This window comes from Eleutherodactylus coqui, chromosome 3 (assembly GCF_035609145.1).
Source record: "Eleutherodactylus coqui strain aEleCoq1 chromosome 3, aEleCoq1.hap1, whole genome shotgun sequence".
In the NCBI taxonomy this organism is placed as follows: Eukaryota; Metazoa; Chordata; class Amphibia; order Anura; family Eleutherodactylidae; genus Eleutherodactylus; species Eleutherodactylus coqui.
This window is the reverse complement of record NC_089839.1, coordinates 45,650,454-45,676,660: the sequence shown is the minus strand read 5'-3', so window position 1 is coordinate 45,676,660 and position 26,207 is coordinate 45,650,454. Positions and strand designations below refer to the sequence as shown.

The window sequence follows — 26,207 nt, the reverse complement described above, 5'->3', positions numbered from 1 at the left end:
GGACATACCCTGAAAATAAGCCCTGCCTGGGGGAAGGGAGCTTGAAATATAAGCCCTACCCAAAAATAAACCCTAGCTACACATTTGGAAAAAAAAAAAAGGAATACTTACCTAGCAGGCGCCGTCCGGGTCCTTCCGGCTGGTCTCCAGAGCTCTGGTGCTCTTGCTACAGTTCTCAGCAGCCGACGGGACATCACTTGCTGATAACGGAGTTAATGAACCCCGCCTCCAGGAAGCGGTGGCTGTGATTGGTTTCCGAGTGCCGCGGCTCAGCCAATCAGAGTCATCACTTCCTGGAGGCGGGGTTTACGAACTCCATTACCAGGAAGCGATGTCCTGCCGACTGCTGAGGACTGAAGCAAGTGCACCAGAGCTCCGGAGACCAGCGGGAAGGACCCGGACGGCGTCTGCTTTTTAAGTATGAGATATCTCCCGAAAATAAGACCCTGTGCCTCTTTTGGGGCAAAAAATAATATAAGACAGGGTCTTATTTTGGGGGAGACATAGTAGATGGGGATCTGTAATAAAAAGGGGCAATTCAGTGTACACAATACAGGAAATCCTTTCAGCTGGCTGTACCCATTGACAGAAAATGCACCACATATTGCCAACCGAGATAGTTCATCAGATTTATGCTGATAACACCCCAAAAGCATTTTAAAAAAACCAAAAACATTTAAGCTTTGGGGGCAGCGATTCATTTTAATCTTCCATTTTCAACAAGAAACCTAAAGGACTTGTCCAGAATAGTAAAAACATAGCTATTTTCTTCCAAAAACAGCAGCACACCTGTCCATGGGTTGTATCCGCTGTTGCAGCTCAACTCCACTGAAATGAATTAGGTTGGACTGCAATGCCCCACACAGCCAGTAGAAAGGTGTAGCACTGTTTTTGGAAGAAAGACGCCATGTTTTACTAACCTTAGACAACCCCTATAATGATATAAAGGATGCCAATTGTTTTGGAATCCAAGTCGTCCATCCCTTGCAAATGCACAATAATAGAAGTTACCAATACATCATTTACATGTCGAGGAAAGGCGCTTCCATCAGGAATAGAAAAGCGATGTCTAATGCTTGACCACAATCTGTAGCGATACCAAAAACAGAATTGAAAAAAATGGTTGAACATTGATCCCATGAGGCCACAGGCAGCGTTTTTGCCATGAACTCAACCAAAACATATCCATAGGATAGAAGATTACTTAAAGATCGGTGGAGATCCAACTGCTTGGACTCCCACTGATCCCAGGAAAGGGGGGGTCCTGCTGGTGCCTATGTCATTTTAATGACACCGCCATAAACTGCCAAGTTCAAGAGCTCAGCTACTTTCGGCGGTCCCATTGGCGCGGAGGCAAGCATGCAGTTTCCGCTGCTAGTACTTTGCGATGCGTGGGGCTGAAATCTCCGAATTGGTGGGAGTTCTAGAACGTAGACCTCCACTGACCAGCAAGTCATCCCCCGTCCTGTGGATAGCTTGCTATGATGGAATATAAAATACCCCTTTAAGAAGGAAGAAATGCGACCATATTAAATCTTTGTAGCATGGGTTTTTGACTTAAATGACTCATTTAGAGGCAGAACCCATCAACTGCATACAAAGCATGCTTCAGTTCCGTGTCCAACCAGGACTTCAGCAGGACAACAGAAGGGTAACATGCATGCTTACTTGAAATTCAGCAAAAGTTTTCTAATTTTTTCAGCCTCTTGCATGCCGCGGCCGGGTCCTGTGTGCAAATACACAACATCTGTATGGAGAATCTGATCTGGAAAAAAATATATATAAGAGACTTTAGATGCCATTCAGTGAGGATTAAAGTGTCCCTCCAGTTCTAACAAACTATGCTGTATACTGGAGAGGGAACAGGAGCTCCTAGTATATGGCTGGATTGTGTTCTGAACAATGTCTTAACAGAACATCAGTCAGAATCGCTCCCTTTATACAACAGACTGCTACTTCTAAAGGCGGACTTTATTGTAAGGGTTCTGCAGTGAAGAATTAGGGAATTTTAATGGAACCCCTTGCTGGACTCCGTCGTCAGGAATGCCTGACGACGCACAAGAGCGGCTCGGGCCCCATTGAAATCAATGGGCAATGATTGTTATCCGCTGCCACTGCTGTAACAGCAGTGGTAGAGGATTCCTTCATCCCCGCTGCAGTCCCCTCATCGCTGAACACTGTGTTCACTGAGGAGGGGACACACCGCGGTGATGATTTTCAGGGAGGGGAAGGGGGGGGGCTTGAAATATAAGCCCTTCCCCAAAAATCATCCCAAAAGTCTAGAAAAAAAATAAAAGAGCATATATACTCACCTGTCCGCTGCTGTCGGGGTCTGGCGGGTCTCGCCAGCTCTGTACTGAAGATCTTTCAGCCAACGGGGATTTAAACATCCACGCCGGCTGAAAGCGCTGTCTCTGATTGGCTGAGCGCTCAGCCAACCACAGGCAGCCCTCAGCCATTCCTTAAGTGACAGCTGAGCGCTGCCTGTGATTGGTCACAGCGCTCAGCCAATCACAGGCAGCGCTCGGTCCACTCATAGAATTCAATGACCCGCCAGGCCCTGACAGCAGTGGACAGGTGAGTATATATATTTTTTTATTTTTAACACAAGCTAGGGAGGATTTTCGGGTGAGGAAAGGTGAGTATATATATTTTTTTCTACCCAAGCTAGCTGGGGATGCCGGGGAGCCAAGCTGCAAGACCCACCAGACCCCGACAGCGGCAGAGAGGTGAGTATATATATATTTTTATTTTTAACACCAGATAGGGATGATTTTCAGGGAAGGGCTTATATTTCAAGCCTTTCCCCAAAAATCACTGCTGGGATTGCCTGCATCCCATTGCATCAGATCTCCTAAACTGCACTAAATATTTTTAAAAACATTACACTCCCAAGTACAGAAAAAAATCATACAATTTAAATTGCTAATAAAAAAGGGACTGTAAATAACGAAAACATGCGTCACTTGAGTGGTTAAAGGAGGTGAGCCAAGAATAACAGTTATCCACTATTACCAGAATAGGGGAATAACTACCTAATTGGTGCATATCAGAGTACTAGGTCCCCCACCAATCAGAAGAACGGTGGGCCTGAATGTCCACAAATGCAGCTGAGCATGCACACCGCCACTCCATTCACTTCAATGGTACTTTTGGAGATTGACGACTTCAAGCAGTTGACTATCTCCGGCAGTCCAACAGGAATGAATGGAGCAGCAGAGCATATACTCAGATGCCGCTTCATTCATTCGGGCACATTCAAGACTTCTGTTCTTGTAAACGTTGGGAGTTATCAGCAATTGGACCTCTACCAATCAGCTAGTTATCCCCTTTCCTGTGGATAGGGGATAACATTTAGTCTTGAATCTCATACTTCTTACCCCAAATATCTACCATCAGTAGGGCAGTCTAGCAGGTGCAGTGGATTTTGATTAAAGGGAATAACCAGCTTTAAGAAAAATGGGTGACAACCCCTGTGTGAGCGCTAGTGGTGGTCATTAGTGTTGAGCAAACTGGAACAGTGGAACCCTGTATCGGGTCAAACTGTGCCAAAAGTTTGGTATGGAGCGAACCTGAACCTCGGGCTGTTCGTCTTGGAAGAACCAACCAAAATTCTTATTTTTCCTTTTTCTATCATCTTTTGAAAAGAACGAAAAAGAAGAAAGAAAAAGAAATAGAAGAAGAAAATAAAGAAGGAAGAGAAGAAGAAGAAAAAAAAAAGAACTTTGCTTTCAACAGCTTAGAAACACTCAAAGGTGACCTAAGAGTGACCTACATTGTCCTTATGTCCCATAGGCCAGGCTTACACGAGCGTAATATTACCGTGTGTGCTATGCAGTAATTCGCATACACATTGCCTTACGCAGTTCTGCTCACAGTTGCACGTAGGAATAGTATAATAGGCAAATAAAAAAAAGAATGCAGCATGCTCTCTTCTGCGGCATATTACGCACGAGAGAGCCATTGTTCTTAATGGGCACGTAATCAATGCCGCCGATAAGCAATGCAATTGCGTATGGGCGGCATATATTCACGCCATTGCAAAGCGACAACACGGTAAATTTAAACAAAAAGAAAAAAAACAGGAAGCCTGCACACGACAGCCTGCGTGAGATATGCGATCATGCGCGGTACAATTTCACTGCCGTAGGTTGCGATAGGCCAGGTCACCGGCGGCTCCACAGTGGTAAAACCCTGCGTAACTCACACAACCTTATACTGCCGTGTGAACCCGGCCTAAGACAGTTTTAAACACCAGTTTTAGGGGTATTGGTGAAGTTTCATCTTGTTCCGCACTGAACTTTTTGCCAAAATTCGGTGAACAGACCAAATTAAACTTTTCAAAAGTTCGCTCATCACTAGTGACCGTATTACTCACGCCCCATATTCCCCTGAAGACTGATAGTTACTGGAATTGTTTTTGACTCATTTAATCATAAATTTGCTATATGGAAAACCTACAGTGTAGAGCAGAGTATTGGGACTTACTGGTGGCGGAGATGATGGCCAGTTTACAGCCATGCTTATACCCCGGATCAACACCCATTATAATTCGCCCTCGGACTGGATTCGCCAGCAGCAGTTGTCGCAGGTTTCTCCCAAACATCATGATGGATTCCTTCTCTGCATCTGAAGTTAGTTTTGAACTGTGGGAATACAACATACATGTAAGCTGACTGCTACTATATACTCACAACTCACAGATACTGGTAACATCGAGAGTCCAGAGTCAGTAGAGAAGTATTCTGTATACAGGCGCAGGTGTAGAAAGTTTAATCTAACTCTGACAACTTCCTGCAACAAGTTATCTTACCTTCATAAACGCATTGAAAAAGCAAATAAACTGTTGTGCTTAACTCAGTAAAGGGGTTTTGTGGGACTTTTACTATTGATGAGCTATCCTTTAAGTGTCAAGTTAAACTTTGCACGCGCCGTGAAATGTGTCCGTTTTTCACGGACTAAAATTGCATAACGCCCGCGTAAATGAGCCCTTACAGCCATATTAAAAAATTTTTAAAAAAACTAACTAAATACCAAAGTTGCCCCTTTAATTCTTTTTCCTGAAGCCATTACAGCTGCAAATTGCACATTATCACTTCAGCCCAAAAATCCAGCCTGTATCCTATAACGCCAGTATTGACACAGAAAACGACACTAATATGGCAGGATCCGACAGACTAAACGCCAAGATATTTCAGTATAAACTTCATAATCTTATCTGCATAAAAATCTTACAAAAACATGCCGGCCGCTGCCAAGTGCAACAATCTCAGGTTTTCAGACGTGAAAGACAATATGACTTGTAGAAGGCGGGGTGAAGAAATGTAATGAAATAACAGGCCAGTAATTCCACAAATCTATGTGAATATTTCCCCACCTGTCACTAAATAATAAACTATTTCACTGGCACGAGAGAGTGTGGAAAGTGCGTCCTGGTACGGCGTGTTCACTGAAAGCTCTTATAACACCACATGGCAGAGTTTTAGGGGGTAAAAGGAGAATATTTGGTCAAAAAACACACGCGGAGGAAACAAAATATGAAATGTGAAGTATTTACCAGGTAAATGCCACAAAGGTAAATGCGATGTACGGAGAAATATTCCTAATATATATATATCCATATCCTTGTTTGCTTTAGCTGATGTTATGCATATGCAACCTTATCTAGCACTTTTAAATAGTGTCTTGCCATTTAAGGCCGCACAATTATGGTGCCTATATAAAAAAAAAAAAGAGAGTATGGGGTACCTCACATTGCACTCTGCAAAGGAAAGGGTTAAAGGCTATGCACACCTTTGTACTCCCTGGTTGTGAAGGTGCATTCACGGCCTCCCCCACTGAGCTATTACAGACACTGTATGACAGTGTGAGGGGATGTTGGAGAGAAGGAGCACAGAGAGCAGAGAAAGCTACTATTACAGAGGAATTCACTCCAGGGAAAAGACAACAGCTACTCAGAAAGAAAATGTCATAGACAGAGAGGTAGCTGTGTAGTACTGAGTGGGTGTGGTTATGCTACACAGCCTCTGAAAGAGGAAAGGGGAGGGGAGCTGAGCTTGTGCACATTCATAGGAGAGACCAGCTGATCAGTGCTGGGAATACCCCCCCCCCCCCCCCCCCCCGGACAGAAACTTGAATGTCAGAGAGCAGAGCAAAGACTTTCTTGCGTAAGAAGGAAGACTCAATGCAAAAAAATAATAGATACAGGCTTCATTTTTCTTGCATAGACTTAATAAAATATGCGTCTATTGATTTTTCATGCACAAACCTTTACCTAGTCACCTCATTCGTATTTTGTTTTAAAGGCTAAGCCCAGTAGGTGCTCTTTAGGTGTGTAGGTTGTGAATACAGGCTCATATTGTAATTCATACCTCCCAACCAAGCACACAGAATAGTCATGTTTGAGCTTAACATTTACATATAAGGGCTCATTTTATTTTATTATGATATATATAACATATCCATATTATGGTGACTGTAGCACTCTGTGGGGCCTAATTATTATACACAATGTGAAAACTAGCACACAAAGCTAAAAAAGGGGGAAAGGGGACTTGTTATTTGTATAGCGCCAACTTATTTCACAGCACTTCCAGGTAATTTATTTATTACCCCCTACCAAGCTGGGTACTCATTATACTAACCTCAGACGGATGGAAGGCTGAGTCAACCTTAAGCCAGCTACCTGAACCAAGCGGGGATTGAACTCGCAACCTTCAGGTCGCGAGCAAGAGTTTAGGACTGCATTTCTGCTGCCTTAACACTCTGTGCCACACGAGGCTTATATATACTGACATGCAACTGCATGTCAACTAGAAATAGTTCAAGAAAGTTCAAGCAACCTTTCGGCTTTAGGACTAAATTCTGTCGCGGGACTGGAGGGGGTATATTACCAGTTGTTTTTCTCTGCCATCTCTCCGATCCACCAGTTCCACGTCCTGTTTTTGGCTGTCCAAGATGGCCGATGCAAACTTTAGACTACCGAATTCTCACGGTGCATTTGTAGTTTTAGAATACTAATGCTCACATGATCAGCACTGGCCAATCAGAGACAAGTGCATAGTGTGCATTAGGTACTATAGTTAAGACAATGGCTGTGGTCATCTTGGGACAGTTGAAAAGGAGAGCCAGAACCAGCGGACCAGAGGCACAGCAATAACATTTGCGGGCAATACCCCCCCCCCCTCTCCTCCTCCTCCTCCCGCTTCCTCTAGTTCCGGAACAGAATCTTGCCCTGAAACTGGAAGGTGGCTTTAATTCAGCATCATATTATCATACAGTACCTCTGATTGTAGGCAGACACATTGGGAGGAAATAACTTAGACCGACATTTTATACACTGGTCTAAATGAAGACAGATCTGGACTGAAGTGTGCCAAGTTTAGTATCTCCTAATAAACCTGGTGCATGACTGGCCAATCCATGGGTCAGACTGAAATCTATGCCAGCTACGAGCTGCCGAAGATTTCAGCTGTAATTTAAGACTGGTGTAAATTATAGTAAATCTGATGGGCCTGGGGGACACACACCCATCTAAGCCCCTCCCACTCTATCATTTCAGGGGGGTCCAATACCAGAAACGGCACTGCCGCTTCTCTACATAACGCTCACTGAGCCCTATGTAGCCTGCAAAAGAGAAGGGTCCTCGCCAGGCTCCGACAGCTGTGCACCCGACCCGCTCCTGCGCCATATTTTTACTGACATCTGGGATTAATCGTCTAGGACCAATCGTCGTATATTTACGGCACTTGCTCCCTAATGGGTTAAAGGACTTTTACTGTACTTACAGAAGGCAGACATGATTATTTTTCTGGCTGTACAGACTGACATACCGGTACTCTCTACAGAGAAGAGGATAAATGAGACGCTTGTAGGAGTCCTCTACAGAGTTGTGCAGAATTTTCATGAGTTCAGGTCTCGCAAATTGCTTTGGTCTCCACCTTCAAAGACACATGAAAGGATGAATATTAATTATGACTGATTACTATAATAATACTGATTATTTGTCCTGTTTGCTATGGAGTACAATGGTATTAGGTCTGGAGCTGGACACCTAGGTCAGCCATGCCAAGAGTCACTCATATACCCCAGGGTCAGGAAGGGTATGGTTTCTCCTTAAGGAGAGCATCTAGAAGGCCATTCATGCTCCTCTAGGAATATGCAAATAGGGAAGATGGAACAATACCTCTACAGCACCACCTATTGGATGGCAGCATTCCTGCAAGTCAATGTCAGACTTCTTAGACAAGCCTTATAACAATGACTGGGAATTGTAAGCCAAGCCAGAATACCATGGTATGCACACTGATGAGGGGCAAAAACCCAGAAACAGCTGTCTGTGCATGGTTACTCTGGCTTTGCTTACAATTCCCAGTCATTGCTATAAGGCTTGTCTAAAAAGTCTGACATTGACTTGCAGGAATGCTGCCTTCCAATGGATGGCGCTGTAGAAGTAGGGTTTCACATTTCCCATAAAAGGAATATAAATACATGTAATAAAAATTAAAAAAAAACACCTAAAGAGGTTTTCTGGGACTTGAATATTGCTGATCTCTTCTTAGGATAGGTCATCAATATCAGAGTGGTGGCACCCCTACCAATCAGCTGTTTAAAGGGGCTACAGCGCTCAGTCCCTCTTATTAAGCCCGCGACATCATGTTTATCAGTCGTATGACCTTTATAGTGATCAGTCCCATTCTAATGAACAAGAATGAGCTGCAAGACAGTACAAAGCACAGCCGCTATATGGCATTGCGCATGGTATACAATGAAGAGGCCTCAGTGCTTGCCTGAACACCGTGGTTCCCTCAAACAGCAGATCAGTGAAGGCGTCAGGAGCTGAACCACCAACGATATAATATTCATGACCTATCTAAAGTAGAGGTCATCAATATTTAAGTCCTGGATAACCCCTTCAAAGGTAGAATCACGTAATACTGATTCATGCATGCAAAGTTCCTTGCACAAATCCCTATGATAGATATTTTTTACATACTTTTTTTTTTTCTTTTAATGTCCCTGTATGCGACTTGAACCTACAACTTCATGATTGCTCAGATAATGCGCACTGTATTATCTGAGTGATTGAGCGATCACAGGTTCAAGTGGTGAAATTTTATTCTTTAAATCCATTTCTCTACACACTTTTTTTAAATGTACTATTTTTTATTTTTTTCACAAATTTTTTTATGCCCTCGTAGGGAACTAAAAACTAGCTATCTCATGATCACTCAGATAGTGCATTACCGGTACTTCTGTGCTGCAGTATATTATCTGAGCGATCAAGAAAAAATATTTAAAATGTAGCTAGAGATTAGCAAGCACGGCGGGTTTGAGCGGTGGGAAGAGAGAGATCTCTCTCACTCTCCCCAACGTTCCCACCCACTCCCTCCCCCCCCTCTGCCAACCCCGCCGAATTTTCACGGGCGAGTATGCAGTTACTCGAGAAGAGCAATGCTCGCTCCAGTAACTGCCTTAACCGAGCGTGCTCGCTCATCTCTAAAGGTAGCTAAAAAAAAAAATCCATCTGTCTTTACACTTTTTTTTTTAATTTCCTTTTTTTTTTTTATAACCTTTATTTTTCACCTTTTTTATGTCCCTATAGTGGACTTGAACCTGCTAACTCACGATAGCTTTAATAATACACTGCAGTACTTCTGTGGAATATTTTTTATGTAAATTTTTTTCTTCTACCTTTTTTATACCCCTGTAGGGGACTTGAACCTTCGATCTCACGATCACTCAAATAATATATACTGCAGTACAGAAGTACTGCAGAGTATTATTGGAGCAATCCTAAGATCCTAGGTTCAAGTCCCCTACAAGAACACAAAAAAAGTGATTAAAAAAAAAATTTATATATATATATATATTTATATTAGTATATCTGTCTATACCCCAAAAAAAGAAAATCTGCCCTTTTTTTCATTACCAACATGTCTAAAATACAATTTAAATGGGAGCTTTTAATAATTTTAACATCTTCAAGCTGCCGAGAATTGTCTTCCCTCAGATCCTAACAAGTAGAACATCTCCACGAATGACAAGTAACAAAATTCATTAACGTCCGCAACCCCTTTATAGTCCAACAAGTAATATTATCGCACGCTGGGCATAATAGGCTTGGACACGGAAGAAGCTGCAGAAGCTGGAGAGAAGTAAGAATGTATACAGACCTTTCATTGACACACCACCTACAGAACGCATCCTTCACCCTGTCAGGAACGTTGACCTTTACTGTCAGGACTTTCTGATTTTCCCCACGGTTAATGGCCAGAATCTGAGCACAAACATAAATGGCAGAGACAGATGACACACGAATACCCAGATAAACTTATCAAGTCAACAGCCGGAGAAGCACTTGCTTCTTTTTTTTTCTTTTTTTGACATTTTGAGAGAGCGTTTGTGTCGAATTCATATTTGTAATGAACATTTTAAAATGATCCGCCGCAATAATATTATTAATGACCATAATAAAATATGCAAATGACGATAATAATACAAATTATTGTTATCATGGACTGTAACGAAATATAAATAGTAACATAATAAAAGTCTTAGCGTCACAAACTAGTATTACAGATGACCTCTCGCTCTCCTGACGTGTCTTGTATCCCCCATGAAATTACAATTCTGCAGCACTCTGCTCTGAGCTGTCCCTCTGTTACTCCTCCTGGAAATTTATAAATAAATTGCCAACCGGGAGTTACAAGAAAGGGCTATGTCCCTACAGAGTCTGGAAATGGGAAAATGGACCAATGCCTCTACAGCGCCACCTATTAGAAAGTAGTATTCCTGCAAGTCTATAGTCGGCCTTTTAACGGGCCTTGTTGCAAAGACTGGGAATATAAACCAAATAGGAGTCTTCTCTAGAAGGTTACAATAACCATGTACAGACAGATTGTTTCTGGGATTTTGCCCCTCATCAGTGTGCAGTAGGTTGCTGGGTGAGAGGCCTATGGAGAAGACTCTGGCTTTGGCTTATATTCTCAGCCATTATTGCAAGGTTCGACATTGACTTGCAAGATTCCTGCCTTCCAATAGGTGGCGCTGTAGAGGTATTGCTCCGTATTCCTTATTTGCATAAATTTGCCAGAGGAGCATGCATGGCCTTATAAGTCTGCTCACATTTTCTAGGTGCTCACCCTAAGGAGAAACTTTACCCCTTTTAAGTAAAAGGATGAGACTGTCATATTGTGAAGGGACATATCTACTTGACGAAGGGAATGGTAAATCCCAGTCACTAGATCTTGAAGAGGCCAAAAAAAATAAAAAATCAGCACTCACTTTTTCTGCTGCAGATTTGTATTTTGAAATGCTGCAGATCCGCACACGGGTTTAGCCAAATAGCAACTGCATGATGCAGAAACCCAGATTAAGGTTTGACGTGTCAATTCTTTTTTTTTTCTTCATTACGTAGATTTCAAAGCTGTACGACATGAACTACTGAGCGGATTCCCAAAGGGAACCACAAAGATTCCGTACTGTCATTCTACTATGTGACCATGGTCATAGGCTTCCAGGAGGAACAAGAGAGGACTAACAAATTCATTAAAGACCAGTATTTTAAATGCCAAATGTAATCATATTAGCCCCAGTGCAGTATGCACCGAATACACGTAAAGGTGCACGCCTCTTCATATATAAAGGCACATCTCAGCACCTCTGTGCTCCTACACTGAAATGTATGACAGGTCCGGCCTGGCGTACATTTCTGGTATCATTTATGCCAGCCTCTGTCATAAATGTGTTGGTCTGGGCCAGCCACGTCCTTTCCTAAAAAAACCTCACCCACTTTTTTTCTTTTACAAAATGGAGAAGGATGAATTGCAAATTTTTGCGCAAATCCCCATATGCTCAGAAATGTGTGACTTTTACGCCAGAAGTTGGTGTAAAAGCTTTAATGAATGTCCCCCGCAGTCCTAAGTAAGTCAAGATGCTCCAATACTGTTATTTCAAACGATTCTAAATTCATACGTCGCATTTTCCAAATATGTTTAAGAGACTGACACATTAGCTGATTATAGACATTAACCCTTTGCAATCCAATTTTGGATTCAGGGTTTCCTAGGGGGCTTTCTCTTTCTGCCATTATACAATGGCGCCATCTGCTGGCTAGAGCCAGTACTGCGGTATGTGACATGCTGAAGAGGCCCCTGACAACAGAGCGGCCAGTAATCAACAGTAAGAATACCCTGCTGGATGTCTTCTGACATTGGAGCTGTACAGCCTTTAATCAGAATGTCTTTAGACGTAAGACAGGGGATTGGAAAGGGTTAAATGTTTAGCGCTTAAAGGGGTTTTCAGGGATTTAAAAAAAAAATAAAAAAATTGGCGTCAAGGAATGGAAAAAAAAAAAAGAAATATGACATGCTAACCCACGTAAGTGTCCCCTTATCCAGCGCAGGAACCGCTCCCCACCTCTCTGATTGCAGAAGAAGCTGCGGTGATCAGGGTGCACATCAGCGCTCAGCCAATCACATGCTTCAATGAATGACATGTGACCGCTGAAGCCCATGATTGGCTGAGTGTTAGTTTCAGGAATTACGGCTTATTCCACGGTGAGAACAGAGAGGAATGGGACTCGTGTGCTGGGCGCGGGGGGGGGGGGGGCATAATGAGGCGATTGTCCCATATTTCCTTAATTACTAGTTTTTTATTTTAGCTCCTGAGACCCCATTAAGTTGAGGACATGATATAACTGCTAGATTTGTCCTATTTTGAGCTCATTTATTTCTATTTTCCTCCCCGGTGGATTTGTTTATTAGCTTTATACAATAACGGTTCTGTAAGAATATTCAGACACTGGAATTTTTTTGTGACATTTCCTTGCGAAAACAAATCTCTCTAAACGAGGAGATGATTTTTTTGGCAGCTGTCATAAATGCCGTCTAAAAATATTAACAACTGAATGTGAGGTAATCGGGCTTCAAGCACGAGGCCATCAATAAGATTTCTCACCAATTAGGGATAAACATCTACAAACTACAGAACGTGAAAAGGTCCTTGTGTGCTGGACGCATGAAATATGTAGGCGCAAAACCCCTCGCCGGAGGAAGGCCCTTACCGAGGCTTAACGCCGCAGCGCCGCAAAACACACGATATTTATAATCCGGTTTAAAACATAAACACATTTTAAAGTGCTGCTTTCATTTAGAAATGTTCTCGTGTTTACACTAAATATATAGAAATTCACAGGGGACAAAACATGTGACACGAAGAATAATCAACAGTATTTTCTAGTAAGGAGATAGATAGATAGATACGAGAGAGATAGATAGATACGAGAGAGATAGATAGATACGAGAGAGATAGATAGATACGAGACAGATAGATAGATACGAGAGAGATAGATAGATACGAGAGAGATAGATAGATACGAGAGAGATAGATAGGTACGAGAGAGATAGATAGGTACGAGATAGATAGATAGATACGAGAGAGATAGATAGATACGGGCTAGATAGATAGATGCGGGCTAGATAGATAGATGCGGGCTAGATAGATAGATGCGGGCTAGATAGATAGATGCGGGCTAGATAGATAGATGCGGGCTAGATAGATAGATGCGGGCTAGATAGATAGATGCGGGCTAGATAGATAGATGCGGGCTAGATAGATAGATGCGGGCTAGATAGATAGATGCGGGCTAGATAGATAGATGCGGGCTAGATAGATAGATGCGGGCTAGATAGATAGATGCGGGCTAGATAGATAGATGCGGGCTAGATAGATAGATGCGGGCTAGATAGATAGATACGGGCTAGATAGATAGATACGGGCTAGATAGATAGATACGGGCTAGATAGATAGATACGGGCTAGACAGATAGATACGGGCTAGACAGATAGATACGGGCTAGACAGATAGATATGGGCTAGACAGATAGATATGGGCTAGACAGATAGATATGGGCTAGACAGATAGATATGGGCTAGACAGATAGATATGGGCTAGACAGATAGATATGGGCTAGACAGATAGATATGGGCTAGACAGATAGATATGGGCTAGACAGATAGATATGGGCTAGACAGATATGGGCTAGACAGATATGGGCTAGACAGATATGGGCTAGACAGATATGGGCTAGACAGATATGGGCTAGACAGATATGGGCTAGACAGATATGGGCTAGACAGATATGGGCTAGACAGATATGGGCTAGACAGATATGGGCTAGACAGATATGGGATAGATAGATATGAGATAGATAGATATGAGATAGATAGATATGAGATAGATAGATATGAGATAGATAGATATGAGATAGATAGATATGAGATAGATAGATATGAGATAGATAGATATGAGATAGATAGATATGAGATAGATAGATATATATGAGATAGATAGATATATATGAGATAGATAGATATATATGAGATAGATAGATATATATGAGATAGATAGATATATATGAGATAGATAGATATATATGAGATAGATAGATATATATGAGATAGATAGATATATATGAGATAGATAGATATATATGAGATAGATAGATATATATGAGATAGATAGATATATATGAGATAGATAGATATATATGAGATAGATAGATATATATGAGATAGATAGATATATATGAGATAGATAGATATATATGAGATAGATAGATATGAGATAGATAGATATGAGATAGATAGATATGAGATAGATAGATATGAGATAGATAGATATGAGATAGATATGAGATAGATAGATATGAGATAGATATGAGATAGATAGATATGAGATAGATAGATAGATAGATAGATAGATAGATATGAGATAGATAGATATATATGAGATAGATAGATATGAGATAGATAGATATGAGATAGATAGATAGATAGATAGATAGATAGATATGAGATAGATAGATATGAGATAGATAGATAGATATGAGATAGATAGATATGAGATAGATAGATAGATATGAGATAGATAGATATGAGATAGATAGATATGAGATAGATAGATAGATATGAAATAGATAGATAGATAGATATGAGATAGATAGATAGATAGGAGATAGATAGATAGATAGATAGGAGATAGATAGATAGATAGATAGATACGAGAGAGAGATACGCGAGATGGATACGCGAGATGGATACGCGAGATGGATACGCGAGATGGATACGCGAGATGGATACGCGAGATGGATACGCGAGATAGATAGATATGCGAGAGATGGAAAAGATCAATATGAAGACAAACAGTTATAGATGCACGGATAGATAAGGAATACGTGAGACAGACAGATATGGAAAATAGGGAGATAAAAATTAAGCATAGAACTTTTAAAGCAAAAAGCTAGTGATTCTATCCTGGGTTTACATACATGCAAATGTATATAATTTTTTTTAAAGATGTAACCTGAAGTCAATTATTAAAAAATGTGATCAGACTATTTTTTTTTTTTTACAGATAATAAAGTATAAACAAAATATAATCATCTACCTATGAAAAATCTGCATTAAATTTCCCGAACTTCTCACTTACGTAAAAAAAAAAAAAACCCCAGTAATGATTGAGAACAGATTGGTATAAGTGATTACAGTCAGCAAAGAAAATAAAAGCAAGTATCCAGCGCTCGCTGCCCCTGTTGGTGACTGTGCGGCTGTACACATCGGCCCTGAGCACTGTCACGGCCAACCACGGTCTGTCAATCAAGATGTTTAATTCAATCACTGGCCGACTCAGACATGTCACATATGTTAAATGCAACATTTTAAACCTCCTCGGGACATAGTAACAATTTATATTCCTCAACTTTCCAGTGCGAGTGACATACTAAGCCTGACATATCACTGAGCGAGAAAGTTAGGGCCGAGAATCTCTGCTGAAATTCTAGAGCGCACGGCAACGACATTTCCAAGTCAAACATTTTCATGAAAAGACTAGAAATCTGATATTTATGTATATATGTGCGCCTGTATACACAGGGAACAGTTCAGTTTTGGTTTTTTTTATGTTAAAATTTTTGCTCAAAAGTCTTACATTTGTATGTTATTTTGTTGCCTTTCTGTAAATCACGTTTTTTTTTTTTTTGTTTTTTTTAAATCAAAATCTGTATACAACCAGAAAAAAATAAAAACATTACATCAAAATTTTCAGGCATATCTTCTGAAGGTGGTGAAGATGTACAAGGAAACACGGGCTAGAGAACATGGCGGAAAATGTGATGACTGCAGTCATCAATTTCATCAAAAATGAAACTCCTCTGTGTTTTAACCCCTTCTTGCTGCAGCTCTTTTTCAGTTTTTATTTTTTCACCCCCAGTTTACAAAAATTGTGATTTTTTTTTTTTTGCCTTTCTGGTGACACAGCTACATGAGGAGTGATTTTTTTCTTTGTGGGACAAGCTTGATTTTTCAGCAGTACCCATTTGATGTAACATATAAAAGGTATTGGAAAAGTTGAAAAAAAAATTGAAGTTGGGTGCAATGAAAACAAAAAAAAAATATCGCTATTTTTTTTAGGAGGGTTCCCGTTTTTTCAGTATTCACGGTGTCATTGTGAATTAAAATCAACATGTCACCTTTATGCTGCAGGTCAGTACAAATACAACAATATCAGATGTAGGTAGTTTTTATGTTGTACAGCTTAAAAAAATAAAATATCTTTTTTTTTTTTGTTTTTTGCTCCCCGTCGTCATCATCTGACCCCAATAACTTTTTGTATTTTGACATCAGTGGAGCTGTAGGAAGGCTCCATTTTTGCAAGGCCGGCTGTAGTTTCTGTGGGTAACATTTTCGGGATACATGGCGATTTTTTGATCACTGTTCAATTTTTTCTTGGAGACAGTTTAACTAAAAAAATGCACATTTCTGATGCAGGATATAGAATGTAATATTTTAGTAAACTGGACTTTTACAGAACAGGTGATACCAATTTTTTTTATAAAGCAAAGACTGAGAAAAGTTTTTTTCCTAACTCTTAAATATATTTTTTTAATTCATTCTATTAGGCCACAGGCCGGGCAGTACTGACAGCGGCATCTAAATGGTTAGATGGCCAAGATTGGAGCGATCCCCACAGATGTAGTCAGGTGTCAGCTATCAAAGACCGCCAAAACCATATTAATCCATACACTGACATCTGCCGATGCCGGGAAGGACATCATCTGTGCTCGGTGACAATACAGAAGCAGAAACAGGTGGCATCAACACTCATACACAAAAAACAGCTCGCACCACTTTGGGGAAGTAGCGATTCTCCGCCGCGGGCATTGCGAGAGCACACCTTATAATAGAACATGCCACGATTTGTCTCTTGCATCGCCCACATGTATGACCCCATTCAAAAGAATGGGGTTCATATTCGTGCGAGATTTGTGTGTCTCGCAAGGCAGAAATATCGCGCAAATTTCTCGGCCGTGTGAAAATGGCCTAAGTGTTGTATATACTAACCACATGAAGATAAGAAGCTTCTTAGCACATATTTGGATCAAAGTATGGGGGCCCATCCACAACCTCCGGGTGACTATGCTTACAGACAGATCCTAACACTAACAGGCGCCTCTCATTTGGCCTAAGCTATCAAATGAAACCAGGGAAAGTAGGACACCAAGCAAATGAGATCTTATAACTGGTAACGTACATAGTTTTTATTGCAAAAATAAATAAAAAACTGCAGCAGTTTTTATGCCCTTTTTGCTGGAATTTTGTTTTTCTACAACACAAGGTTGCATCCAGATGCCAGCAGTAAGTCCATTGGGAATTAGGAAATGCACTACAAACATTGCATTTTTTTGCAATGCCATTTTTCTTCACATGAGCTGCATTTTTGGGTCCAAGGCATTTTTGCCAAATTTGCGGCATGCTCTAGGTATGTCAGGGTGCCAATGGGTTGCAATGGCAGCCCGGGGCCTAGTGAAGGCTCCTAGGGCTTCCATGTATGGTGGCCTATTAGGCCCTAAAATTAAGCCCTGTCCAGGAATTAATATGTTTCAATTATAAGTACAATATACTGCAATACAGAAGTATTGCAGCACATGCAACAAGAGATCAAATGATCAAAAGTTCAAATCACATAGTTGGACTGAGAAAAAAGGAAAAATCTTTAAAAACTAATATATATATTCAAACCCCTTTTCTGCTTTTTTTTTAAATAAAACTTCTAAAAAAAAAAAACAATTGGTATTGCTAGGTTTGTAAAAGTCTGAACTATTAAAAGGTCACACTATTTAGCGCATATAATGAATGCTGTCATTTAAAAGAAATAATCAGCATACCAGAATTGCATTTATTGGGCACCTTACCGCCTAAAAAAAATGTAATAAGAAATGATCAAAAAGTTGCATGTATCTCCTTATTGAAAACTAATAAAAAATACCTTGATTAAAAAAAAAAAGTTGCATGTATCTCAAAATAGTAGCAATAAAAAGTACAGCTTAGCTTGCAAAAAACAAGCGATCACACAGCCTAATCAACAGAAAAAGAACAAAGTTGTAGGGCACAGAATTTGGGGATCAAAAACAATTTTTTTTGTAAAGAAATATATATATAGTAACCGTACTGACCTGCAGAATAAAATCAGCGAATGTAGCAAAAACAATTGCTTTTTTTTTTTATTATTTCACCCCACTTCAAATTAATTTCGCTGTACAATAAATAGAACCATTAAAAATATAAAATGAGCAATCCTTCATACAACGTCTGTATGGTTGTGGAAAAATAAAGAGAGACTCTTGGAAAACGGGGCTGGAAAAGCTAAAAAAGGAAAAAAGATTGTAAAAAAACTGAAAAAAAATCTCTTGAAAGGGCTAAATTTATTTTTATTTTTGCCCTCTGAACAAATATGTTCAACTTTATTATTTCCTATTATTTTCTTCGATTTCACCAGAGAAAATAAGTCCTAGATGAATCATTCTGTACTTCTGGAAGAACATACGGTATTACTGTCATATTAGAGCAGTATAAATACAGTAACTACAAACACAAGTCACTAACGGCCCTTCGTGATTATTTTATACTGTCTAAATAATACAAAAAAAGTACTTAAAAATTTATGATGATATGAAAATAATATAAACGGATTAACAGCACATGAAAAAAATATCACTAACGAGAAGAAAAAACTATACTAAAAATTTTTTTTTAAATAAAAAAAAAAAAAAAAAAAAATCGAATTTCAATTAAAATGCATTTTTTTTCTGTAGGGTAATGATTTATTTGCAGCGTAAGGAAAAGATCTGCCGATAGAATGTGAATCATGTTGTTCCTTCGAATTAAATCTAATCAAGATCTCTAATACTGAGGTCATGTCTGAGGTGAGCAGTCTGAGAAAAACAACTCCTTACTATAAGCTAATACCACAAACTAATGAGTCAATACTATTAACACCTGCACATTAAATGTATTTCGGTTGGCAGCCTTCCCAGAAAAAAAAAGGTGAAATGTAATATAGTGAGGTCGAAAGAAGAAAAAAAAAATACATTTTGAAGTGTAATTAGAAAGCTCTCTTTTGTGCCGGTCTCAGACTAAAATGTTTGCCACTGCAACCAAACCTAATGCTTTAAGCCAAGCAACTTGGCACCTACTTGAAAGATGATGGGTCTTGACACCAGAAACACTTGACTATGCCAGCGAAGAGAGAAGTGAGGACAGAGAAGGCAACCGAGTATTAAGACAGGGTCAGATATAAAGCACAAGGAATTCGGAGGCCATTTCAATGTCTAGAAGAGACAGCCGCTATGTCCCAAAGGCCTCATCTGTCAATGCCGGACAGGAGGCTGCGATTTAAATCTTCCTTTTAATGTCTGGACATTCTGGCATATTAAAAGGAAGGTTTATGGTCAATGTTTATGAACCGAAAAGAAAAAAAAAAAATTATATATATTGTATACACATACATACTGTATACAATATACAACGTAGATGCAACGAGACAAAAATCACACCAGTAAATCAACTAAGGAATGCTTGAGAAGTAAGAAGATTTGTGTATTGGAATGGCCGAGTCCCGACATTAAACTCAAAATCAAAATATGACCTGCACAAGGCATCCTAGAAATACTGATGAACCTGAACACAAGGAACAATTCAAAATATTTTCTCAACATGGTGTAAATCCTATTGGAAGCTACAGGAAATGTTTGGTGGAGGCGATCGCCACTAAAGAGGGTATACAGGTTATTAAATTCAGGGATTCACTTACTTTTTCTCCTTGCAGACTAGATGTTTGTTTAGTGTGTTCAATGAAAGACATGACTGGTACAACGATCGATGTGTTACTAGTTTAGTTACATTGTGTATGTCTAGAATTGCGACTTACAGTAAATAACAATGAGACCACATTTTATTAGTAGTAAAGCAATGCAGAAATCCAGGTCATTGAAATCAAGGGGTTCACTTACTTTTTCTCGGAATGGCATATGTGGATACATTTCGGGCATATTTTTAGTTCTTATAAGGGTGCATGCACACGGGCGGATTTTTGCTGCCGAGTCCAGAGCGGACGTCCGCCTCCGGGATCCGCAGCAAATACCCTCCATAGCATGCAATTAATTTTTCATGCACACAAGTGGAAACCAATTGCAGTTTCCGCTCGTGGAGGAAAAATTTTCTACAGTGGCAACACGGACAGCTTCCACTGAAAACAATGGGAGCCGACCGACCCCCGGCCTATCCACAATAGGCCGCCGATTCCGCGGAAAAAAAGCAGGCGTTTAAAAAAAAAAATATATATAAATTTGTACTGTGCATGTCCGACAGCGAGCCATGCAGCCATCCGCAGTACCGGTAAAGCGAACCGAAAGCAGGTACGCACAGACGCCGCTGCTGCCAGGGCCGGATTCTGCATGCGGAATCCAACCCGCACCTGTGCATGCGGCCTAAGGCATCATGTCCACTTGCACGCACGGATTCCATCTGATGAACCTCGCAGCAGTATCCAACCGTGCCCACAGATGTGGACAGATCCAGCGTGGGTCTCCTCCGTGCCAGCTGGATCTTGTTTTTTCAGCACGGCCGATGCGTCCGGACACGCCGGAGGCATGCGCAGTACAATTTAAATCTCCCGCTCTCCCGCGGCACGTCCACAGTGACAGCTGCAGGTGTGCCGCGGATCAGGCGGCTTCCATTGACTTCAATGTTCTCCCCATGAAACAAACATTTTTGTCCAAAAGAATACCGGACTCCTTTTTTTGCTTTCTCTGCTTCTAGGACCCAGTCCCAGTTCTCCTAGAGCACGCCCATTTGTTTACTTCTAGCACGTCCAGCCAACATCAATTTCTGGCCCCCAAACCCCATGTACATTGCCTCTGATTATAGCCCAGCGCTTATAAAGATCACATGCTCCGTCTATGACTGCATACTTCTAGCCCACCATTCTGACAGTAGTTCACTGATAACACAGGATCCACAATTCAGAATAGCTAATGGTCATGGCTCACCACCTCCCCCTCCCTGCAGAAGTTGCAGAGCATGCCTACAACACTCTCCCAAAGAATTCAAGGAGTCCTCTACAGTCTAATGGCTCTGTGGTCCATGTGGCGTCTGTCAAGCAAATTTCTGAATGCTGTCAACTGCAGCACAGAAAAGGCGGCCACCCCCATAGCCATGTACAGAAAATACAAAAAAACACTACCTACAATTAGATAAATGGAAAATATTTCACTATCTGGTTTTAATTGGTAATACATTTCCTTTAACCCTTTCCAATCCACTGTCTGACGTCTGAAGACATTCTGATTGAAGGCTGTACAGCTCCGATGTTGGAAGACGTCCGGCAGGGTATTCTTACTGCACATTACTGGCCGCTCTGTTGTCGGGGGCCTCTCAAGCATATCCCGTACCGCAGCACTGGCTCTAGCCAGCAGGTGGCGCCATTGTATAATGGCAGAAAGAGAAAGCTCCCTAGGAAACCCTGAATCCAAAATTGGATTGCAAAGGGTTAAGATGGGAATATTCCTTTAAATCCCTCTGTGGAAAAAGAGACTAGAATTCCATTAAAGCGAGCTGGGTAAAAAAAAAACACGTAATTCATTTTTCGCTTCTGATTTTGAAGTTGACATTTTTTTTTATATGGACTATTTTCTATAGTAATGACAAGCCGAATCGGGACGGTGACATATCTTTATGCGATAGCGGTAAAGGTGAGCGGTCCTGCGTTCCCATACAGAGGTCTTTTGGCAGCTATAAATCAATGACTTCATAAACGCGCCTTGATCTCAACGAGAATTCCAGAAGCTAAAATTTCGTGTTATTAGTCATTGCCCCGGGGACAGGCGTGAGGGCAGTAATGTGCTCTCAGACTGTACTGGAATCTTCAATACACTCTAAAGGTTAGGATATTGATCCACGTACAAGTCTGAAAAGGGCAAGGCTGGATCAGCAATAGTCTAGAGTAGTAGGAGAACAAGAAAACCAAAATATCAAGTATCACAGCGATCCTTTACTGCACAGCATGTGGCTATGCAGTCACCATAGTGTAATGGGCAGTATGAATGGCCTGAGGATGGGGAGGGAGTCCAGGCCGGTGCATTATATACAGGGAAAGCTGTATTATTCTACACAGCTAGATTTATATACATTGGGGAGCGTTGTTATAGCTTCCACCTAGTCGTTGCGACATCTTATACGACTAGTTAGGACAACTTTGGAGGTCAAACCAAGGGCCCGCTAATCCAGATCAAAATGGTCGAAAGGCCTTATTGCAGGCAACGATTATCACTCACAATTCGTTCAAACGGACGAAAATGAGCGATAATCGTTACATGTAAACGCGGGGATCGTGCGCTTTTCGTTTGAACGATGGATTTTAGCCTGCACGAAATCCATCATCAGCTGCTGAAAGACTGAGCAAATACATTCCATTTGAATGGATAAAATGTGATCGTTCTCAGCAAGAGAAACCACATAATCTTTTAGGTAGGATACCTTTTAATGGCTAACAAAAATACATGATGTAATAATAGCGAGCTTGCGAACCAACGCAGGGTTCTTCTTCAGGCTTATGGATTGGATCTGAAGAGGCATGGATATTTATACACACTTATAACATACATACTTATGACAAGGCACAGATATGGATGTGATTGGTTCGCACTTAAAAGGAATTCTCCAACAGCAAACAAACTTTTTTTTGTCTAGGCACTGATAGCAGAGTGAAAGTTTTATGGTCCCTAAATTACTGTTGGGGGGGAGGGAAAGGTCAGGCAGGCTAGAAATGCTACAAGAGGTACACTGACATTTTAGCTAAACACTGATAAGGGAGTGAAAGTTTATGGTCCCTGAATTACTGTTGATGGGGGTCTTATCTGTGCAATCAAGTCTCACACTTCCCATTCACGCATAAATCCTGGGGAATAATTTAACCCAGTATTCAGCGTGTCAAAGGTTGTTATCAATTTAGATTCCCAAATTCTTCTGTGGTTTTGTGACTTGAAACCACCCTTCAATATCAAAACTCTCATATCTCCTATGTCATGTCCATGGTTAGAGAAGTGCTCGGCCACAGGTAATTCTCTTTTTCTGTGTTCAATTGTATGGCGATGAGATCTCATCCTGGCTTTCAGTTTCTGTCCTGTTTCTCCAACATAAAGACCCCCAACAGGGCATTTACTGCACAGGATCAGGTACACAACATTGGACATGGAACATGTGAATGTCCCTGGGATCTTATAGTCCTGCTGTGTGTTGGGGATCCGTATCCTGTCCGCAGTCAGTACATGTGAGCAGGTCTTGCAGCTCCTTACATTACAGGGATAAGTTCCTTTTTGTGTGTCAGAGGGTAATGCACTGCTGATTATAAAGTTCCTCAAGTTAGGAGGTTGCCTGTAACACAGAAGGGGAGGGTCCGGGAATATGGCTTTCAGACGGTCATCCTTCTGCAGGGTATGGTGGAGTTTCTTTGCAGTTTTCCTTAGTGCCTCTATTATTTGAATGAATTTCGCTCATCTTTCAAAAGACTGCACAATAAAGGCTCATGTACATGCAACAATTATCACTCAGCATTCGCTTAAAAGCCATCGTTTGAGCAATAATCGTTGTGTCTAAATGCTCCCATCTTTCACTCTTCGGCTGAACGGTGATTTTTAGGTGAGCATAAAACCCATCTTTCAGCTGGAGAGACGATAGTGATGAAGGGTCCTTTTACATGCAAATATAGATATTTAAAGCCATTAACACTTTATGCAATTACATCGCTAAATCTTTCAATCTTTCGGCCGTTTGAAAGATTATCTTTGTGTGTAAAAAGACCTTAACAAAGGGCTTTTGGCAAAATGCTAAGATGCACTGTAAAGTTGATTACTTAGTTAAACAGACCTTACCGAACCAGACTAGCCTCCCAAGTGGGTGACTCCAACTACTGGAGAGAAACCAAGAACCAGTCCTAGGCACAATGGCAACCCCTAGAACTAAACACTAATCCACAAAGAATGTAGGGTAACAAAGTGTTAAACTGAATTCTAACCAAACTATTTAACATAGGTCCGATGAGCACTACGACACAGAACACACTGGCACAACGAGATGGTCAGCACACCGGATGTATAGGCTGTGTCCTTTACGCAAAAGAGTCGATTTAAATACCCCATAGGCAAGAATTGATAGGCTGACTGTGTGGAAAGACAACCCAGCCAGCCAATCACTGCTGGAACTGAAGGGAGGTGCCACTTCCTTGGTATCCAGCGCTGCATGACAATAAGCATGCGCCGCCCGATGCATCAAGTGATCCGGGTGACATCACCTCAAACCAGCACAATACCCAGAAGTCACAGCGCTGTGACAGTTGTGACTGCTGTGAGGTCACCAGGTAGATCCAGATATCTCTTTTTACTAGCAATGTGATTACTAGATATCTGAGAGTAGTTTTAATGCCAGCGGATCTTCCTTAAAGGGATTGTCTAGGAGCTGCTTGCATCACTCTTGTCTGTCTCGGATATTGCCCCTCATCTACTTTCATATAAATGGTCACTGACTTTCAAGAAGCTGAATATGATAGCCAGTGTGATAATGAGCAAAAGTACAAACCCCTTTATTGACCTAAAATGACATTTCTTTTCTTTGTGCTGAAAAATCCCTTTAAAGTTTTGGTCACTAGGAGTCTCCCTTTCTTTTAATTTGCTCTTCCCTGCTTGTTATCAAATGAAGTCCATCTCTAGTAACAGTGGTAATAAGACAAACAACAGGAAGTGGAGAAGGCTGATGACTCATGCTGCCCATAGAAAAGGGAGAAGGGGGAAGACAAGAGACTCACACAGACGTGGCCACCTAAGCTAAAAGTAAGTGATTTTCTTCCCACAGCTACTAGAATCCCATATACACTGCTCAGTACTGCTGTACAGTGTCCTCCATGATGCTGTTAATTATGAGGGTGTGCTATAGGACACATCATAACAACGAGTCTCCACCCACCAGCTCAGGGACAACTGAAAATTAGAGATGCAGCTTGTAGACAGGTAACTGGTATAAATTGCAGGATAAAAGTCATAGAATGGTCATAGAGAGTATTATTCCTCATGTACACACAGCAACCTTTTCTGAAAAGGGTATCTAAAAAAAAAATTAGGTAGGTTTTCAAATAAATAATCTCCTAATCTGAAACCTTCTTAATAGACTATCCATGCAATACATGGAGAGACTGGGTCCAACAGAACACGAGCCACTGCTTCTCAACAGCTTTCCTTTCTGGCTCATAGAGGGGAGTCCGAAGCAGAGACTTCCCCTCCAAAACATTCATAAACCCTAATCCTACACATGGAAATAGGTTATCAAAATGAGACAATTGCTTTAAAGGGGTTGTGCCAAGTTAAAACCTATGTATGGTGCATAGAATAGAGGTGAAGTATCTGATTGATGGGGAACTGACAGCTAGGACCCCCAAAAACCGGAATGCCCCCCCCCCCTATTTGAATGGAGCGGTGGTCACATGCCTGCTGCGACTCCATTCAACTCTAAGGAACTGTCGGAGAAAGTCAAGCTCTGTACATAGCTGTTTTCGGCAGCCCAATAGAGCTGGATGGAGTGGCAGTGGACATGAGCAACCACCCCTCAAGTCGAGTGTGGTAACACGACATCCCCATTCTCACGATCGGCGGGGGCCTAGCAGTTGGCTTTACCTTTCCGAACTGACTAGCTGGAAGCAAATACAAAGTCACTTGAATGTTTCCATGGTTTACTCTTGTCAGGATGAGTGGATGTGGACTTGCTGTGGCGCACACAGACTGGTTTAAGGTTGGACCAAATCTGGAGGCGACACCTTAAGAA

The 26,207-nt window shown here is 41.1% G+C and overlaps 1 protein-coding gene across 1 annotated transcript in view; it reads right to left on the bottom strand.

Moving 5' to 3' along the window:
• The window catches only part of SRBD1 (S1 RNA binding domain 1), a 212,677-nt gene that overhangs the window by 157,069 nt on the left and 29,401 nt on the right, over nt 1-26,207 (bottom strand). The window contains exons 11-14 of the mRNA XM_066595552.1: nt 10,176-10,279; nt 7,833-7,940; nt 4,489-4,646; nt 1,669-1,765 (exon numbers count right to left, since the gene is read on the bottom strand). Coding sequence (XP_066451649.1) covers nt 1,669-1,765; nt 4,489-4,646; nt 7,833-7,940; nt 10,176-10,279 — 467 coding nt within the window. The remainder of the gene's footprint in view (nt 1-1,668; nt 1,766-4,488; nt 4,647-7,832; nt 7,941-10,175; nt 10,280-26,207) is intronic.